Below are 21,718 nucleotides of genomic sequence, written 5' to 3'. Positions count from 1 at the left end.
ACTGCCTCATCATTGTGCTGTCCCATTGAACATTGTGGCACAATATCATTGCTGCTAGTACTGCTGTCCCATCATAGCTTGTTATCCGAGCAATCCAACATTGTTGCTGTCCCAACATACTTGCATTGCTCTAAATATGTATGTACCTTTGCCTAGCTGTCCTAGTTTTACTGCTGTAACAACTGTACCTAACAGTCATGCCCAAAACACTGCTGTTCTAGGCATATGGCAACCCTTAACACTTTCTTCAACTTACAGGTCTAGAGTCCTTGACTATAACAATCTTGGACTGGTTAGGGTACTTCCAACAACCCTTCAATTTGCCCAAAAGTGCCCTCCTTTATTGCGGCTGCCCTTCTAAGAGAGGAGGAGACCCTATACTGCATTTTCTGGGCAGTCTATCCCTCATCAACAACTTCGGCCTTCCTCTGTTTGCTGCAGCTTGCTATATCAAGTCTCCTCTTGACTGCGACAACCCAACACTCTTCCAAATGATCCTAAAACAATCCTTATTGCTGCGGCATAAGGCCTGCGGTTAGGGCACACCTGGACAATGACTAGGGCACAAACTAAACTGTGGATTTAGCCTCATACATCAGCATTTAGGGCTTGTCTTCTACATCATTCATCTGCGTCTATAGTGCTGCGTTAGTCCTTCTATTCTCTGTGGCTAGGGCACAACATGATCCTCCTTTCTCTGCGGTTAGATGTCTTTCCTAGGACAGTGTTTAGGGCTTTTAAGGACAACTTCTTAGGGTCTCTTCTAGACATGCGTTTAGTGCAGTTAAAACTTCTCCTTACTGCGCCATAGAAGTCTCCTTCATGTCTGTGTTAAAGCTTCTTCATTAACTGCATTAGGGCAATGTTTAGCCTAGGGCACTCCCTCTAGATCTCTCCTTCATCAAAACCCAAAACAAAATGAAAAGAGAGATTACAAGAGTGTGAGTGTGTCAAAATGACTTGAAGGCCACCTCTATTTATACTAAAACGTTGAGCACAAGTGGGGGTAGTTTGGTTGCTGGCCAACCTTGACAGATTGTCTTATAACACAATTAAATTCATAACTCCATGAATACTTGTCGGAATTGGATGATCTTTAGATCAATCCTACACCTCTCGATGAGAGGGATCTAGGGAAAATATCAACAGCCATAAATAAGATGACCCACATGGAGTTTGGCCCTAGTTGCCAATTTTAACAAATCCTGCAAAGCTTAAAGGATTGATGTCGAAGTTACAAACAATAGTGGCTCTCCATTCTTAGTTATGATGGTTCTCTCACTCGGCAAATATCTGTCTGGACAACACTTAATGATTTCTGGGACATGATGGGTCCGTGGGAAAATCAATTGGGGCAATAATGACTCCCAGAGAGATAATTCGTCACTATTATTTTGGAATCACTGAAAGGCCCAATTTTGAATTTCATAGAGGTCAAATTCACATTGGGTTTTTACAATTTTGGCTCCTATGTCAATTAGTGGCGTTTCATTAATTCTAACAGACGCAGAAGGTGGTGTAGGTTTTGTTTGAGTTTTAGCTTCTTTCTGTTTCTTGGAACTCATTGTTGAATGTAAAAGCAAGTGAAGAGAACACAAATACCCGTGAAAAAGCAACGTTGGAACTCTCTTGCAATCGCTAGCTCTCTGTTTACTAGAATATACTGCTCAGGTTCATTGTAATGCCGAGAAAAGTGAAATGAAATGAATGAACTTAAGAAATTATGGTGGGAGAGATTTTATGAGAAAACTAAGAGCATGAAGCTTAAATGATGTAGGCATTAAAATAACAGGCATATGGTGGCTTTAATGGCTAACGGTCAATGGGATTGACAGATAGTGGCGACAACTGAATATTTGGCGGATGTTTAAAATGGTGTCAGTGAATGGTTATTTTTGGTGGAAATCATAATGGTTTTGCGGAGGGGGTCGAATGCGTTAAGTGGTAAAATACGAGGGGTGCACAATTCACAATATGCGGCCACATAGCAAAGCGGGATTTGGGAAACAATTTTTTGCAACCACAACTCTTTTAAAACAAATTAAAAATAAATATATGGCTTTATAAGATGACACATATATATTATTGTACAAAATGCATAAAAATGAAATATTCTTGCTGTTTTAAGCAAATTTTTGGAACATTTTACAGGGACAAGAAAATGTTACAACACATTCCACCATACCAAATCTCTATAACAACTTGACAACATATTTCCCTTGTGAAAGGAAAATATCACCAGGTTTTTTCCAAACCTATAATCCCAGGAAGTAGTGCATCAAACCGAGGTCTTTCATCTCAAATTCAGAGGCCAACTCCCTTTTACAATGGAGAATAAGAGGCTCTTCACTTGTTAGGAATAAATCATCAACATATAACACCAAAATTAGGGCATATCTTGGACGACTTTGAAGTAGAGATTTTTTTTGTAAGCTTAGCAGTACCTATACATTCATTCATTTCAATAATCAGGTAGGTTAGAAATATAAGAAATGTTCAGTGGCCTCAACCTTCCCAATGGGAAACCAGGTCTGTTGGCCATTGAACCTCATTATATGCCATCCAAAACATAAATAGTCTGAGTTTGTCTATCACTGCCTTGTAGGACTTATAGTCTGGAAACCATGTACTAGACATAAAACTATAAACATAAATGCTACTCGACATATACATCAAAACATAAGCCAAAATAACATCAAACATGACCTTCCATTAGCTAGTCATTTGATGATTCCATTGGAGCGGGATCTTTTGCACTTGAGCCTGGCAGTTCAGATTGAGGCAAACAAAGAATGTGGCGCTCAATGCGGCTAAGGTGAGCGTTCTGGTGTTAAAGTTGGAGTTGAATTAACTGAAGTTCTTTCCGAATGTCTCTGAGACTAGGATCAGGATCCACATTCACAACAATATTGAGAGAGGAAGCCATTGCTTTAGCAACAATGCATTTCGTAAGCCAAAAAAGATGAACAGACTGTTTATATAGAGTGAGGTGACCGTGGGTGTAACCAGGGTTAGGTATCAAATCACTCCAATCCGCCGTCGATGGCTTAATCTCGACTTTTAAGTTTAATTTAGCTTCCTAGGTCGAGATCAGATGCTTTACCTGGGTCAAGGTCCCCTCATAATAGGCCTGAATGGTGTTTTGCAGAATCTGAGCATCCATTTTCCTTCCATGTTGGTCTGGAGGCTTGCCAGACGTCGAACCTTTTTCATTTCCCTTACCACCCTGATTTTTGCGACCATGGCCTTCGCGCCCAAAGGCACCACCACCAAGAGGAGTCTTCACCATGATGATCAGAGTTGGACCACCTTTCGTCGAGTTGCTCTCACCTACACACACTTGAGACCCAACCCACTATGCAGAGGCTAGAGGGAGAAGCGACTTAGGCAGACTTGGATTAACATCAATACATAAAAGCAACAAACAATCAACACCAGACTAGATTGTGCCACACCATGAATCCACAGCCCGAGCCAATGCTTACAGAAAATCAAGAATCATCCCAGACTGTGAGGCACCTTCTGAATGATAACAACAACCCCTACACTCCTTAGCCCAAAGTTCGTAGACTTGGCTAGGTCCAAATGCCTGAACCCTTACCTTCCTCAGGGGTTTCCAATCAAATTTAAACTAGAATTGTGGAGCTCACATTCAACATGCAGAGTAAACATAGTAAATAAGACTCGGATCCATGAAACATGCCCATATGAGATAGAAATTTGACAAAAAAAGACGGATATCGACATAACATAGTTGAGAATGCTAGAATGTGTTATCACGAAAGCTTTCCAATTCACCATTGTGCCTTTTCCCCTCCAAACGCAAGGCAAGTCACTAATTGTAGCCCCCGACCCAGGGAAAAGGATGAGCATAAGAACATACAAGACCATTTGCACCATCCGCGAGCCAAGATAAACCACAACAGAGTTTCCTCCCCACGTTCCTAGCGCCACGAATCAAAAAACAATTGTCTCATGCCTCCTAAGATACCGGTAAGTCCAGTTCAAATGCCTGACAAATGGTTGCATAGGATCCCCAACTCCCACCTTGGAGATTTGAGAGACTGCGAAATTGTACCTCGTGGATTCCTTGAGATCCGCGACCATTCATTTCATTAAAGAGATGGAGCGTGTGAGGGCGTGGGAGAGGCTGCCCATTGGCCCTTACGTTAAATCGATTAGTCATGGCGATGATCCCCATACGGATCTCCAGATTGTTCGCACCTCGATCGGGGGGACTATGAAGTAGAGATTTGAATTAGCATTGCTTCTCGTGAATCCAAGCTTCATTAGAAATAGATAGGTATCAATGTGGGCATACCAAGCCCTGGGAACCTGCTTCAATCCATAGAGTGCTTTAGTCAGCTTGCATACATGAGTCTTCCTTCATGCTCCTCAAAGCCTTCTGGTTGCTCCTAGTATACTTCTTCCTTGAGTATGCCATGTAGAAATGTGATTTTCACATCCATCTAGTGAAGTTTTCATCCCTGGCTAACAACAAGAGCAACGATAGATCGAATGGTAGTATATGGGGCAATGAGTGCAAAGATCTCATCATAGCCCTCTCCCTCTTTTTGGGAGAATCCTTTATCAATGAACCTTGCCTTGTACTTTTCAACACTTCTATTGACACTATGCTTGATTTTGTAGATCCACTTTGAAGTCACAACAGACTTCCCATCGGGTCTTAGAACAACTTCCCACACATTGTTCTTCACGATAGACTCATATTCTTCGTCCATAACATCTTTCCATACTTGTTGTTTGATTGCTTTTCCAAAAGTACATGGTTCAACTTGTATAATGTTGTTCATAGCTACAACATGTCTTTAGTATCTGCATGGCTTCTAGCTTTCCTTGAAAGTTCCTCTTACAACAACATGTCTCTTGGCATCCTGTAGAGTGTCATGAAGCCATAATGGTCTTTTCTTGGCAGGAGGATCACATGGAGGGGGATCCAAGATATGGGTTCCATGGGATCATCAACGAGATCAGGCTTTGGCTCAGGCATAGGAGACTTTTCTTGTTCATCCATGGTATCATCTCTTCTTCCAATATTGGCAGGGGGGAGCGTCCCTTGCTTTCCCACGGGATCATCAACAAGTTCAGGTTCCGGCTCAGGCATAGGAGACTTTTCTTGTTCATCCATGGCATCATCTCTTCTTCCAATATTGGCAAGGGGAGCAATGTCCTTTGCTTTCCCAAGGGAAATATCTTCATCAAATGTTACATCCTTGCTAAACTCTATATTCCTTTGGCCAGGTACATATATTCTATAAGCTTTAGAATTTTCACAGTAACCAACAAAAGTACCTTTCTTTCTCGAAGTTTCCAACCTGGTCCTCTTCTCCTTTGGCACATGAAAGTAGACGGGGCAACCAAAGATCCTCAAATGTCCAACTTCGGGCTTTACACCTGCGAAAGCTTCTTCTTGAGTCTTGTCACCTAAGGCTTGATGAGGAGTCCTATTCTGAACATAGACAACGATGTTATCATCTTCTCCTCATAGGAACTTTGGTATATTTTGATCATGGAAGATAGCTTGGGCAACTTCCATAATAGTCTTGATATTCCTTTTAGCTACACGATTTTGCTTGGAGATGTAAGGTACAATGGTCTCCTTCTTGATTCCATCTTTCTTGCAGAATTCAATGAATTCATTTGAATTTAAATTCACCTCCATTGTCAGACCTTTAAACTTTGATCTTATTTCCTATTTTATTTTCTACTAGTGCCTTGAAGTCCACATAGATCATAATGTATGAGTTGAAGTATTCAATTTGTCCTGCTCCTACTTGAAGTGAATGGTCCCTTCGCCTTCTTTCCACTTGCACATCCCTCACAAACTCCATTATGATTTTGAACCTCAGGCAGGCCATAAACCATCTTTCTCACCTTAGGCAAGGCTTCATAGCGAAGCTGAGTGCCACCTCTCTCATTGATGAGAAGCATCATGAACCAAGGCTCGCATAGGGCTCCCACAAAGTTTATATAGGTTTTCATTTCTAGTCCCAAGTGTGAAGGCATCTCTCATGATAGTTCTCCTTGGCCAAGCAAGGACATTCCCATTAATGAATGCAACCTTGAAACCCTTGTCTTCCATGGCATAAATTGAGACAAGTTTCTTGAATCTCGATACATATAAGACATCATGTAGATGTATGGTTTGACCATAGTTCAAATGAAAAGAAACAAATCCAAACCCCTTCACAAGATAAGTAGAATTATCCTCAGGAATTATCATGAAATAAGACTCCCTGTCAAGCAAATTTGATAGGACTTCTCTATAGCTAGTGAAATGTTTAGAAGCCCCACTATCTACCAACCAACTATCAAAAGATTCTAGAAGAAAGGAACTAGAAAGAGTAGAAACAAGAGAGTACTGAGATTGAGTTTCAACTGGGTTATTGTCATACCTTGGATTTCTTAATCTCTTTTGAGGACGATGACTTTCTTCACGGGCAAGAAGAGCATCTCTTCTTCTTCTATTGTTGAACCTATTGTTGTTGCCACATTTGTTGTTGTTGTTATTGTCAGACCTTGGAGCACTTCCATTTTCCGGATAATATCTGTTGGGAATCATGATTGCCGTTAGACCAAAATCCACAGGTGTTAGTCAACGATCACATCACAAGAGATAAGGATCCACGAGAGGCAGTTAGTCCATGTCGCGAAACACATGGGAGCGTTGGTTTATCCAATCTTCCCCCAACACGAGTCAGGTGTGTATCGAACTCGTGACCTACGCTATGATACTACTTGTTGGAAGATATGAGTAGTTTAATAGGAATAGGATAAGGGTTTTCATTATAGGAATAGGAATAGGAATAGGCTATTTTAAATAAATTAGGGAATTCTTTATATAGTTCAATTACTTTCTGTAGGGAACAAGGACTAGGGTTTTTATTTATGGTTTGATTTAATTATTTTTAATAATTAGGGTGAGGGTTTCATCACATAGAAATAGGATATATGGATATGGGTTAGATTTAGGGTTTTAACAAAGATTTGGGATATAGGGATTGCACATGTACATCTAGGATTAGGGTTTTGCATGGTTAGGGTTGGATCATTTTGCACTTAAGGATAGGGTTTCAAGTAGCCTAGGGTTTAGGGTTTAGCCATCTTCAACAAAGTCATATTGACATCAATGACAACTTTAACCAACAATCTCCCCCTCTGTCATTGATGGCAATACACCACCTCTTCCGATTTTTCCTCCCCCTTTGACATCAATGGAAACTTCTACATATTATGCTCCCCATGTCATGGTGGTCCTCCCCCTGTTAATGTGTTGTTTTAATGTGATCCAAGAAAAATGACCCCCATCTTTTTACGAAGGTATTCAAAAGCTTCTCGTAGTAGGGGTTTTGTGAAAATATCTACAATTTGTTCCTTTGTATTGACATATTCTAATCTGACATTTTGTTCTGCAACTTTTTCCCGGAGGAAATGGTATTTGATTGGGATATGTTTTGTCTTTGAATGCATTACCGGATTCTTTGAAAGACTGATGACACTGGTGTTGTCACAATAGATATTGATTGGTTGATTTGTCTCTATGTTGACATCTTTCAGAGCTTCATCTGCAATATTTGTGTACAACAATTTGTAGCAGCTATGTATTCGACCTAGGTTGTAGAAAGAGATATAGATGATTGCTTTTTACTGAGCCAAGATACAAGACAATTTCCCATGAACAATGCATTTCCGCTAGTACTTTTTAGGTCATCCATGCTTCTAGCCCAATCGACATCAGTGTATGCTATCAAAGTAAGAGTTGTGCTTTTGGGATACTATAGGCCAAAATTAGGAGTACCTTCCAAATATCCGAGGATCCTTTTTATGGCCATCAAAGGGGATTCCTTAGGAGCTGATTGAAATCTTGCCTCCATTCCTACTGTTTGCATAATATTGGGTCGTGAGGCAGTTAAGTAAAGAAGATCTCCAATTATTATTTGCTTAATTTGCAATCTGTAGTCATTGGTGTGCTCATAATAGCATATTCTTCCATCCCATATCTTTTAAGCATGTCTCTAAAGTATTTTGTTTGGGATATGAATATACTTGCTTTAGTTTGAGTTACCTATAGTCCAAAGAAATAAGATAATTTGCCAATCATAGACATTTCAAATTCCTTAGACATGTTTTGAGCAAATTCATGACTCATCTCATCATTATTGTTGGAGAAACTTAGACCATCAACATATACAAGTGTGATTAGTAGTCTATCCTTGTCTATCTTCATGTAGAGATTGCTTCCAGCCACTCCCTTTTTGAAACCTTGTTGTTGTAGATAATGATCCAATCTTGCGTACCAAACTCTAGGAGCTTGTTTTAATCCACATAACAAATTTTTTTAATTTGCAAACAAAATCTTTTCCTTCTGCTAGATTGAAACCTTTCGGTTGCTCCAAGTAAAATTCTTCCTTTAGGTCACCATTTAGAAATGTTGATTTTACGTCCATTTGATAAACTTTGAAACCTTTCGAACAAGCAAATGCCAAAAATATTCTTATTGCTTCCAATCGAGCTATAGGGGCAAAAGTTTCTTCAAAGTCAATTCCTTCAACTTGTGAATATCCTTTGCAAACCAGCCTTGCCTTATTTCTAATGATCTATCCATCTTCATTCATTTTGTTTTTGAACACCCACTTGGTTCCAATAATATTTTTATCCTTTGGACGAGGTACTAGTTTCCATGTTTCATTCTTTTCGATTTGATACAATGCTTCTTCCATAGCTTTGTCCAATGAGGATCCTTACTAGCTTGGGCAAAGTTTTCTGGTTCTATCATAGACATCAAAGCAACATCACCCTTTCTTGGTGTATTTGTCATCCTTCTTCAGGTTTGTATTCCGTCATCTACATCACCAATAATTTGTTCTTCCGGATGATGTTTTTGAACGAATTTTACTTTTGATGGAGTTTGAGATGGTTCTTTTTGAATTTTCTGATCCTTTTCTTCCTTTGTAGTATCTTCTTCAGATTCTCCAAGAATAGGATCTTCTTCAAGAATTTCAATTTCCTTTTCTGGAACTACCTCGTAAATCTTTACATCAATACTTTCTACCACCTCTCATAATCGATTATTGTATCATTTGTATGCTTTGCTCCTTGTAGAATATCTAAGAAATATTCCTTCATCAACACGCGAATCAAACTTGCTTGGTGAGTTATAATTGATCTTCATAAAGTGTTTACTTCCAAAAATTCTAAAATATTTTACTGAAGCAGGTCTTCCTTGTAATGTCCACTAATAATAATAATAAATAAATAAATAGAAAAAATAGTATTAAAATAAGTAAATAAATAATAAACAATAAAGAAAGATAATAATGGTAAAAAATAAAGAAAAGATTATAATAGTAAATAAGTAAAAATAATAAAGAAAAGATAATAATAGTAAATAAATAATAAATACTGGGGCTATAAATAAATAAATAAATATAAAAGTAAATTATAAAAATAGTAAAAATAAGTAAAGTTAACAAAAATTAAAAAGGAATAAAATAAAAGAGTTAAATAAAGAGAAATATAAAGAAATAAAAGTTGCATGTTGAGACATGGAATGTGTGCATGTGGGCCCCTTGCCATTTTTTGGTCTATTTAATGGACAATGAGGAGGATGAGATTCATCTATTCCTTCATCTATTCTCTTGGGAGAAATGTGTTGTGAGACAAATGATTCCCTGGCAGTAGTACGTTGATTGAAGACTCGGGGGGTAGTCGTAGAAAGATGATGTGCAGTTGAGCCTACGGTTGGGTGGAGAGTCGTCCCCAAAGCATTGTTGCAGTTAGTGAGATTCAAATAGTGTCCAACTCCGAAATCATAAGTAAGGAATATCATCACTACAGTTAAATTGTCTTTGCTCATATTCCTCGAAATTCTATGCTAATTAGTTGAATAATTGGGTATTGATTTTTAATCGCATAAATTTATGTAATTAGTTGCACATTTAAATTTTGGATCATTACATTGCTTTCCATAATTCATACGGAGTCTTATCATTATTTGTTCGGAGTTGACCTCTATTCAAGGTATACACTGCTGTTCCAATTGCTTCTTTCCAGAATTTGGCCTGCAAAGCGGCTGCAAGCAACATTGTTCTCGCCATCTCTTGTACAATTCCGTTTCTTCTTTCAACTACTCCATTTTGTTGAGGAATTCTAGCAATAGAAAGTTCTCTTTTGATTCCATGTGTTTCACAGAATTCATTAAATTCTCTTGAAGTAAACTCTCCTCCTCTGTTTGTTCTAAGACACTTGATTTTTGATTCTTTTTCATTTTCCACAAGAGCTTTGAAATTCTTAAAACATTCAAGTGCTTCTGATTTAAATTTTATAAAAAATACCCACATCATTCTAGTATAGTCATCTATAAATAGAGCAAAGTATCTTTCTCCTTGTAGAGTTGGAGTCCTGGTTGGTCCACATAAATTTGCATGTATGATCTCCAGAGGCTTTGATGTTGAGAATTCCTTGGTCTTGAAGCAGGTCCTAGTTTGCTTGCCATGTTGACATGGGCCACAAACAACTTGTTCCGGTTTTAAAATTTTTGGAATGTCTCTTACTGCATTTGTTTTGCTGATTTTAACCAAATTGTCAAAATTTAGATGTCCCAATCACTTGTGCCATAACCAACTTTCATTTGTTTGACTCATGTAGCATTTTTCTTCTTGAATTTTACTCAAAATATATATGTTATCTGGTGTTCTTACTCCTTTTCCCACAAATTCAACTGACGAGGATTTTCTTATCTCACAATCTTTAGTATTGAAAATAACATTATGTCCTTGGTCACAAATTTGGCTAACGCTCAGAAGATTGTGCTTGAGCCCTTCTACTAGTAGTGCGTTTTGTGCTTTGCCTTTTCCATTAACAAAAGCCACTGTCCCTTTTCCAACAATCTTAGCAAATCCACTTCCAAAGGATACATTTCCATCCTTTTTATTTAATGAGATAAACTTCTTTTGGTCACCTGTTATGTGTCTTGAACATCCACTATCTACAAACCATTGATTTTCATCACTTTGTGCACATAAAGCTAGACCACATTTATCTGTAGTGGGTTCCCTTTTTCCAACTCTTTCCTTTTTAACATAAGTGGATAGGTTTGTGCATCATGACCTAAATTATTGCATTTGGAACATTCTAGATCATACTTAGACAAAGGATCAAATGAATTATAGGTCTTGATTTGATCTTGTCCTTTTGAACCAAGCAACTTATTTTGATAATTGGTCTTATATCTCCTTGAGATATTATCCTTATAAGCCTTACAATGCTTAGCTTGATGACCAAATTTTTTATAGTAGAAACAGTAACCAAGAAAGATGGTTTGATACCTGTTTGGATAGCCTTGACTTGGTGGAGTATCCCTTCTCGGAGAGAGCTTTCTTTCATTCCTTGGATTGTTGTAGGTGGAGCTTTGTTCTAGGTGGAACAACTTTTCTTTTTTTGGATAATTGCAAAGGATGTTAGCATAACCTTTTTTAATTTCTTCATTCGCATCCTTCTTTGAACTTGATGACTCATCTTTGAAACCAAATCTAGTCTTATCATGTTGAGGTCTTTGAGTATTAAGGATGATATCCAGAGTTTGAGAACTTTGAAAACTCTTATTAACCTCATTCAATTCTTTTTTTAGTGAGACAATTTCAGCTTCAAGTTTCTCACACATTTCTTTTCTTTCTTTTAATTTGTTGTTCAGAAACTCTTCCTTCCTTTTCAATTTTGAGAGAAATGACCTTCTTCCTTAATTTTTCATTTTCTTCAACAACACTAATTAGTAATTCATCCAGATCTCCTTTTTCTTCTCCTTCATATTCATCATCATTTGTAAATGCCATGAATAATACTTCATTGCTTCCAGCATAGTCATCTTCTTCATCAGACTCATCACTATCCCTTTTGAGAAGGAAGGTCGCTTTAGTTGAATTTTTCTTTGTAATCTTGAATTCATCTTCATCGAAGTCATCTTGTTTGGAGAAGAAATTCTTTTTATTTGATCCTTTCTTCTTGAATATCCTCTTTTTGTATTCTCCATAATCAATAGCATGCTTGAAAGGACACTTTGTAGCATAATGTCCTATTCTACCACACTTAAGACGAGATGATACCTACCTTTGAGTTTGGACCCTTTCCTTAGTTTCTTCACAAATTGTGCTAGTTTTGTTTCAGTATCAGAATCATAACTGTTGCAATTACGACTATTCCCTCTTCTCGATGTTTTTGAAGCCTTGAATGCAATGAGAATCCCATAAAGTTCGTCCATTGTTAGGGTATCAAAGTCCTTTATTTCTTCTATGGCACTGACTTTGGAATCAAAACGTTCTGGAAGTGATCTCAAAACCTTTTGGACAATTGTACTTTCTTCAATGTTTTCACCTAGACCCTTGAGTGAGTTGACAACTCCACCTACTTGGAGAAAATAGGCTGCAATGTCTTCCTCATCATTCATTTTAAGGCTGCAATGTCTTCCTTCTTGACCTTGGTGTCTCCATCGTATATGGCAACCAGCTTGTTCCACATTTCTTTGGCGGATTCACAGTTCATAACTTTTGTAAATCTTGGATTAGAAATTCCACTTGTTATGGAATTTAGGGCTTGTTGTCAATTTAAACGGACTTGTTGGAGGATATGAGTAGTTTAATAGGAATATGATAAGGGTTTTCATTGTAGCAATAGGAATAGGTTGTTTTAAATAAATTAGGGAAGTGTTTATATAATTTAATTATTTTTTGTAGGGAAAAAGGACTAGGGTTTTAATATATGGCTTGATTTAGTTATTTTTAATAATTAGGGTTAGGGTTTCATAACATAGAAATAGGATATATGGATATGCGTTAAATTTAGGGTTTTAACAAAGATTTGGGATCTAGGGATTGTGCATGTACATCTAGGATTGGGGTTTTGCATGGTTAGGGTTAGATCATTTTGCACTTAAGGATATGATTTCAAGCAGTCTAGGGTTTAGGGTTTATCCATCTTCAACAATGTCATATTGACATCAATGAAAACTTTAACCAACAATCTCGAGCATAATGACCAAACTTGTTGCAGTTGTAACATTGAAATTTCAAAGCCTTGGCTTTCAAGTCAACAAATCCAATATCCAATTAAATATGAGAGACAAAGTCAAATCTGGTCAAAGCACTAGTTTGTAATTTTCGACCTTGTTCAAAGTCAGTCAACAACAATCAACACATCCCTAACTAGTCCAAAGTCAATGGTCAAATCATCTCCAAATAGTTCGGTCAAAGCAACAAAGAATTCAACCTTCCTTGCTTTGTCAAACCCAGTCAAAAGAGTCGAAGAAATCTTCCCACAAATTTTGCTCAAAGTCAAAGTCAACTTGTTGAAACACTAGCTTCAGATTTGTGGTTAATGTCGGTCAAAGTGCCTAGAAAAATTTGTTCTTTCTCTCCCTTAATTCGGCCTTCCAAAACATATACAAAAACCAAGTAAAACCACATCAATTCACCCAAAGTCAACGTTGGTCAAAGGTGCCAAAATAGAAATTCAACGCAATCAACAAAATGTCCTCTCTCTCCTTCGCATGTGTGTACTCGGACCCTGCAATTTCAGATCAGATCAAACCAAATGAAGAAGGATGCATGTGTATGATGATGCCTCCAAGTGATGCCAAGTGAGGTATATTTATATGTGGCCTAGGTGGACAAATTCTCCTTTAGGTCGACTTGAACTTTTTTAGGTGACATGGACCTTCATTAAAAATAATATTTTCTCATATTAAAATTTAATTTTTCCAAGGGAAAGTAGGGTCTCCTTAGGGTTTGCTGGGCTCCCTAAATGGGTAAATTGCTCTCTCAACTGCCAATTTTCAACATTACGACCTTAGATCTCTTTTATGGATTTGTACGTGATCTTCTTGCATGGATACACTTCAAATGCGCTCATCTATCCTTTATTTATAGTGTTTATGGTCCTGACTCGTAAAAATTGACTGAGGCGACATGTAGTCTCTGGTTGGGCCGACTTGACAAAATCTTTCATATCTCCTCATTCCTATGGAGTTTGAGGGAGTGCCATATGCCATTGGAAATGTCTCAGAATAAGCTTTTCAATGATACATCCTATGCTCCCATTTGAACCAAGTCTTTAGAGTAAAAGGGCCTTCAAAGATAGGGTGTCCATGTTGAAATATTGGATAGCTATCGCCAACATTTTTCATCAAATCATGAAAAAGAAAATAATTATTTGTCACCTCAAGTCACCTCATAACCAACCTTACAAGTTGGCTCATTCTAAGGATATCATGTCGGCCCGACTAGGGTTAATTAGCCCTCATACGTCTCCTATAAATTGGGCATCGTTCATCCTCATTTTGACCATCATCAAGCTCAACAATTGGTCTTCAATTACAAGTGTATTCGGCCTTCCATTTCAGGAGTGCAAGGAAGTGTACAAGGATGAAGTTTGGTTTATCTTCAAGGGCTTGATGCTACAGTGACTAGGGTTTACTTCTACTTCTGTTTGGACACTTCTTTTGTGGCCAAAAATGGCAGAGAGAGGCTCGCTCTCCTTTGTGACACAATTCTGAAGTTGACCGAGTTGTTTTGGGTGAATCTCCTCCACAGTTCATTAACTATCACAGTGGGAATTTCGGCCATCTATTGTAGTGACCTCAAGCCTAAATTTCGGCCTCCTTGTGCAGATCAATGTATTGGAGAAAAGTGACATATCTAACTCATTTTATGATCAAATTTTGATTGGGCATTGCATTGTTGATTATTTTGGATTTGTTGGATCATTTTGATGTACTATTTATGGACATAATCTCTCCCTCGTAAGAAAATAATTTTTGGGTTTTCCTTGTGGGGGTTTGCCCTCACTGTGAGCCTAATCCTGGTGTCTCTTGTTCATTATCTTTTGTTCTATGTCTACTGTGATCTCTATTTACTGCTCTTGATGAAGAAATAATGGTTGAAGTTTTTCATGTATAGTTGCTTGTTGACTAAAGTATAAAGAATGAACAATCTATTTCAACATAAGTAGTTATTAGCTGTGAAAAACAACTCTAGTCATTGCATCACTAGAATTTCAACAGTCCAAACTAGGAACCAAAAGTCCAAAAACAATATTTCCAACAATCTTCATCTTACAATCTTTATCCTGGACATCTGTAGTCTCCCCTTGTCTTTGACATCAATGACAACAATATTCCAATAGGCCACACCAAGGAGACCTATATAGGCTTGAAGACAATGATATCTGGACACAAGATAACAAAAGCTAAAAGAAAAAGGGAAAAATAATGATGGAGACAAGAGAGTAAGGTTGCCTGCTTTGTCAAGACAATTTGAATTGGATGGTTGGCCTTTCCTTGTATTCATAATATTTCTTCCCCTTTTATTTATACTAGCTAGAGTAGGAGGTCGAATTCTCTGTAATTGTCCATCACCATGCATTGTTGAGTCAATTGAGCTTTGACTAGAGAAGAAAATCTAGTTAAATGGACCTTGCTCCTTGAAGTATACATCTCTCTTTTGATGTTCTAAATTTTCAATGGTAGAGATAAAAAAAATCATTTTTATACAGTATCAATTTGTCTTTTAGTTCTATGTATAGATACCTTTTGTAAGCACCTTTTTAATCGATAATTTTTGTATTCTGTCTATATTTTAAATTAAAGCATAGAGCTAATCCGTTTGGGAGTACATGTCTTGAAATTTTCAAATCAATTAATAGGTATTGCTATAGTGTTTAACTATGTTTTTATAATATATCTTTGTCATCTATATAATGTTATTTAGTTGCAGAATGGGAAGCCACATGATGAGATTTTAGTGTCTGATTCATTAGAAGATTGTTTCTTATTACATAGTTAGTATTTCTGTATTTATTGGTGGTTGGCCAAGTACCTGAAACATGCTGTTTGTTGGGGACCTTGTCTACCACTTGAAAGTTGATGCTCATTTATGTTATGTATATCTAGATTCTTGTATTCATTGGTTTTGTTTGTTGTTATATAGGAGACGCATGGATGGAACACTTAAAACATTGGAGGAACAACAAAATGCTAAGAAAGAGGAGGTGTGTAGTAATTGAAGATGGTTCATTTCAATTATTATAATATCATTCGTAAAGCCTTGGGTTATTGTTTGTAAGGAAATATGAACTAGAGAAACATGACATGATTTTATCGATAACAATTCTTTCCAATCAATAACCAAGGAAATTAATCACAGGGTATAACATAATTAATTATTTCAAAGTATAGTGAGAAAAATATTTTAAATGCTTTTGGTTTATGGATGTTATGATTAGTTGTTCTAGTATTTGGCATTTTCTTCTAATATTATTTTATTTTGATTTTATTTTACTTGAACAACATAATGGGTATGTATAAAAAAATGGCGTAGAGCCTTTACGACAAAGGGACCAGTGACAAATTGAGTGCTATAGCCAATATCTCTTCCTATTCAAGAAGAAAAGGCCACATAAATGGAAGGAAATTGGTAATGCCACCACTTGCATGCTTGCAGAACATAATAGTGGCATGAAGTAATAATGGATATGCATGTAATTGGATGACATTATTGAGCAAGGGGTTAGTCAATTTATGGATGGAGTTTCAAGCATTGCCACAAAATTATGCCTAACATGTGCATAAGGCGAGGAGTAAGATGCACAATTAGTGGGTGTTGACAACGAAGCAAACATATTAGCAATAAGGATATATAACTTTACAAGACTAATTCAATAATGTAGTAGTCAATGTTGAACAACTTGGCATGACCAATGATTTCCTTTTTGTTTTGTTTTTTAATTAATTAATTTATTTTTCTTTTCCGTGGGGTGAATTATATTAATTGCAAAAATTGGGATTTATATTGAAGATTAAAAAATTCAAGTTGGTCTCTCACAGAGGAGAGGGACAACTGAGAACTAAAAGGGACAAAAACCATACTAAAACTGAGACCTAAGTTGCACGAAACGGGGAAACGGGGAAGCGACACGAAACGCGGAAGCGAAACGAAACGCGACCTCCCCGAATTTTGGAAACGGGGAAACGCGAATATATATAATAATATATATATATATATATATATTAAAAACATTTAAAAATTATTAATATATATATGTGCAAGACTGCAATCATAAAGCATTAATGATACATTTACTTAAACATTTTAACATTAAGATTAAATTTACATCACAATGATCACATTTACTCATGAGTCATCACATAATGAAAATAAAAATATAGGAACTGGAAAATCCAAAATCAGCCTTTATTTATATTAGTATATGAGGCTGCAAGTACAATAAAGACTATAAGGCTGCAAGAACTATAGAGACAAGTCACAAAAGACTAATCCTCATCATAACAATCCTCATCAAAAATAGAAGCAGCAGAATGCTCAACAGTGGATGGTGGTGCTGAAGAAGATGATGCACCAATTCCACTTCCAGAATCCTCCTCAATATTCAGGGCAGCAAGAGAGAGATCCAAATCAGGATTTTCTGCATCCACATCCCATTCTTTAGAAGGACCACTGTTGTATTCTGGACCCCTACGAGATGCAAGGCGAAGGTTGGAGTGCACATAAACAAGATCCTCTGCTTTCTGTGAGCCCAACCTATTGCGCTTCACAGAATGAATAAAACCATAAGTGCTCCAATTCCTTTCTGCTGATGAAGAGCTTGCCACTTGTGAAAGAATACGAATGGCAAGGCTTTGCAAATGTACACCATTTGCTCCATGACAAATCCACCACCTAACTGGATTCATGGTGCTTCTCTCCGCCAAAGCTGATATATCTGCATAATCATCTATTCCTGCAGCAAAACTGGCAAATTCCTCCTTTACCTCCCTATGTAGGTGAGAAGGAAACATTCTCATTAGTGCTTTTTTCACCCCAGTAGCCACCTCTCTATCCTTATGGGGTGCCTTCCTCTTCCCATTGCTTTTAGCAATAAGCTCCTCATCATAAAATTTGGGGTTCAAAGCATGTGCTAAAGTGTGCAATGGTGTATTGAAATTGTTCCACCGGTCAACAATGATTTTCTTGATCAAACCAGCAAAATGATCATCAACAAACAGAAGTTGTGGAGACTCCTGCGAAATGATTTCCATAGTTTTCTCAACCATGGAATCCATGCCATCATATACCTCTCCCAAGAAAGGTTGGTCAGTGTCAGCACTCCGGAGAAGCTCAAATGCAGGGGTTGTGAACTTTAGCAAGAAATCTACCTTGCTCCACCAATCCTCATCAAGGCACAATCTACGCACCATAGATCCCCGCTTTGAATCTGCTTGTCTCCACTCAATCCACAGTTGACTCACCACCATAGAAACTAATGCATGCTTAACCTCAACAAGGCGGCGCAACATCACGAAGTTTGAGGCATATCTTGTCTCAGCAACTTTTAACAACTCCAATTTGGAGTACTCTCGAAATATGGCCTGAGACTGGTGGTGGTTGGTGATGAATTTGATAATCTCCCTTGCATCCCCTGTGACTTCCTTTATCTAGGAAACTTTGTTGTCGATCTCCTCTAAGATCAGATTCAGATTATGGACAATGCATGGTGTCCAAAATATGTTGTCATACCTCCCCTCAATAATCAAACCTGCAGCTTTGCAAACTGGTGCATTATCCGTGATAACACTCACCACCCTGTTAGCCCCTATTTGTTCAATAGCTTTTATAATAATATCAGCAATGAACTGTGCATCTTTCACCTCTCCTGAGCAGTCTTCTGCCTTGATAAACATTGCTCCTTTGGGGGAAGTGGCAATGATATTTATCAATGGTCTGCGCCTCATATCTGTCCAACCATCTGAGACTATGGTAACCCCAGAGCTACTCCAGGAAGAACGAATTGGAGCTAAAACGTCCTCCACAAGTTCCTTCTCATTTTTGAGAAGCTGGGTTCTGACTTTCTCATAGTTGGGCCCCTTGTACCCTTGAGGAGCTTTGTTAACTGCCCTCAACATATCTTGCCAGTAAGGAGAGCGAACAACATTGAATGGGATACCACATGCATAAATGCACCTGGCAACTCTGGAATCAGCTTCTTCTCTTGCTTGCACATTCACCAATCTAGCAATTCTGCTATCCTGAACTGATTGGGATGCCCCTGAGCCTCTGGTATGTTTGGGTGCTGCTTGTTCATGTTCTTGACTGTGACCCAGACCACCTCTCCTCTTTCTTGCTTCAACTACAATCCTTGGCTCAACGTTAGATGTAGCCTGAGTATGCTCATCATGCCTCCTCTTAGTACCATCCGCCTCATCTTGCTCTCTTTGATATGCCCTCCTTACCAACGGATCTGCTGTTTTTGTGCAACCCACAATCCCCTGTCCTCCTCCATGCAACAGATGCGCCTTCACTCTTGGGTAGGAGCCCTTGTACGTAATATTGCAAAGAGTGCATCACCATTCCCATGAGCCACCACCTCCACATTTTTGAAGCTTCACCACATGCCTCCAAAGAGGATAATATTCAGCCCTTGGGTTGGCCCTAGGGTTTGAAGTTGCAGCTGCACTTTGGCTGGAAGCCATTGCTGCAAAAATAAATTAAAAAAACAAATCTGTAAATAATAAATTTATAAAAACGTTTTTCATATTTTTGGCTGTATAAACCCTAGAAAAATTAAAGAAATAGTAAGGAAAAAACTAAGAAATAAATGTGGCTTACCCAAATGAATTATCTGTGGCTGAATCTACCCTAAAATGCCAGAAAAGAGGAGAAATATGGCTGTAGCTGAGCCAAATCTGCTGCAAAAATAAATTTAAAAAACAAATCTATAAATAAAAAACGTTTTTCAGCAATTTAGCTGCATAAACCCTAGAAAATTTGAAGAAATAGTAAGAAAAAACTAACAAAATGAATGTGGCTTACCCAAATTAATTTTCTGTGGTTGAAACTACCCGGAAATGCCAGAAAAGAGAAGATAAATATGGCTGTAGCTGAGCCAAATCTGCTGCTACAGAAATCTCTTGCTGAAATCTCCTTCTCTTGCTGCTGAAATCTCTTTCTCTCGCTGCTGAAATCTACTTTGCTCAATGCTCAAAACACCAGCTACTGAAACAACTGCCAATCTCCAAGAGAAACTCCTTGCTGAATAGTGTGATGAGAGAATGAGAGGCACAGCTCTTTTATAACTTTAGAAACGCTTTCTAGAAGTGATTAGAAACCCTAAGCTAAACCCTAAACTAATTAGGAATTTTTTTTTTTTAAAAACAAGTGCTTTTTTACAGGAAACGGGGCCCGTACGGCGTGGAAACGAGTTTCCGTCCGTACGGGCGCGTTTCCATCTCGGGAAACGCGCCAGTACGGACGGAAACTCGTTTCCACGCCGTACGGTACGGGGAAACCCGTTTCCGTTTCGTTTCCGTACGGAAACGGACCCCTGCCCAGCGTTTCCTGCTACTTAGACTGAGACATTGGCCTAACTGGCCTGGTACAAAAGTAATTGAAAGTGTGAGATCACCTATCAAAACCATATCACAATCAGGTTGAGGCATATGAATCTGATACTGCAACTGGGATGGGTGCTATTGGGTCCTATGAACTTCTTCCCATTGTTGGGGGAATGCCAAGATGTTGCTTAATATTCTCCGTCCTTCGATCTAGATCCCTCAAGTTCCTTTGTAGGTGTTAAAGAGAGTGAAGAATGTCCATGCAAGTTTCATGACGGTCTAAAAGAGTCCACCCCAATAGAAATTTCATTTGCTAGTAAAGATATATTGCCTACATATATTGGTTGAACCGACCCCTCATATGCCCTGTATCTGGGATCCAACCTACCTATTTAGTAAGAACCGCAATGTCTGAGAGGGGGGTCCTATGAGAAGAGGCTCCCCCTTGTCCTGGTGATTTCTTCTCGTATATGGCCGGTGTGAGTTCCCGATAACAAGAGGCAAAATCCTGAATCCAATGATGCATCCTTGTATGACCCTGGTGGGCCGCTCTTGATAATAAGCGACTCCCCTTCTGACTCGAGCCCATTGGCGTGGCATGGAGAACCTGGAAACAAGGTATACAAATTTAAACCATGTCCCAAACTAACTAATGGGAGCATTAAAGGCAAAGGATTGCCAGAAACTACTGGTGCTAAGAACCAAGAGATGAATGCCACGCAGACTAGGCAAGAGGATGACCATGACAACTAGGCGTAGGTGCAAAATTGATTTTGTTTCCCCCAGCCACCAAAGTTCGTCCTGACACCAACCTACAGGCTTACATGAATACCACCTTGCACGTAGAGAAAACAAAATAAAATAGCCAAGAGGGAGATATGGAGCCAGATCCATTGACGACAAGGTGAGATACAAGCAAAGATAGGGCTTACATGAATACCACCTTGCATGTAGAGAAAACAAAATAACACAACCAAGAGGGAGATATGGAGCCAGAGCCATTGACGACAAGGTCAGATACAAGCAAAGATAGAATTGGATTCCCACAACCACCAAAAACCCACCCTCCACCAAGCCACAAGTTGACTAACTTGCCAACAACCACTTCGCGTTGGCCCTCGAATACCATAAACAAGAAGGAAATAGCTGCAAATTCCTCCCTTGCGCAAATTTTTTGTCGAACTCCCACTCTTGGATATGTATTCAACTTGGTGTCTGGTTCCATTGCACAACATGGTCTCTCTTGGCCACTCCATTCCCAACGCCATCAATTCCAATTTTGACCCCTTCATTTGATTTCCTTGTTGGACATTGTTTACC

The 21,718-nt window shown here is 38.3% G+C and overlaps 1 protein-coding gene across 2 annotated transcripts in view; it reads left to right on the top strand.

The window, feature by feature from the left end:
- Positions 1 to 21,718, top strand: part of PFD6 (prefoldin 6) — a 152,977-nt gene that overhangs the window by 58,064 nt on the left and 73,195 nt on the right. For both annotated transcript variants that reach the window (XM_089440414.1, XM_089440415.1), the window contains exon 5: positions 15,999 to 16,059. In XM_089440414.1, coding sequence (XP_089296540.1) covers positions 15,999 to 16,059 — 61 coding nt within the window. The remainder of the gene's footprint in view (positions 1 to 15,998; positions 16,060 to 21,718) is intronic.

The sequence above is a fragment of the Pinus tabuliformis genome, chromosome 9, assembly GCF_031772625.1.
Source record: "Pinus tabuliformis cultivar Carrire ecotype Pingquan chromosome 9, CPIR1, whole genome shotgun sequence".
NCBI lineage: Eukaryota > Viridiplantae > Streptophyta > Pinopsida > Pinales > Pinaceae > Pinus > Pinus tabuliformis.
Note: the sequence above shows the minus strand (reverse complement) of the source record. Positions and strands in the feature narration are given on the sequence as shown.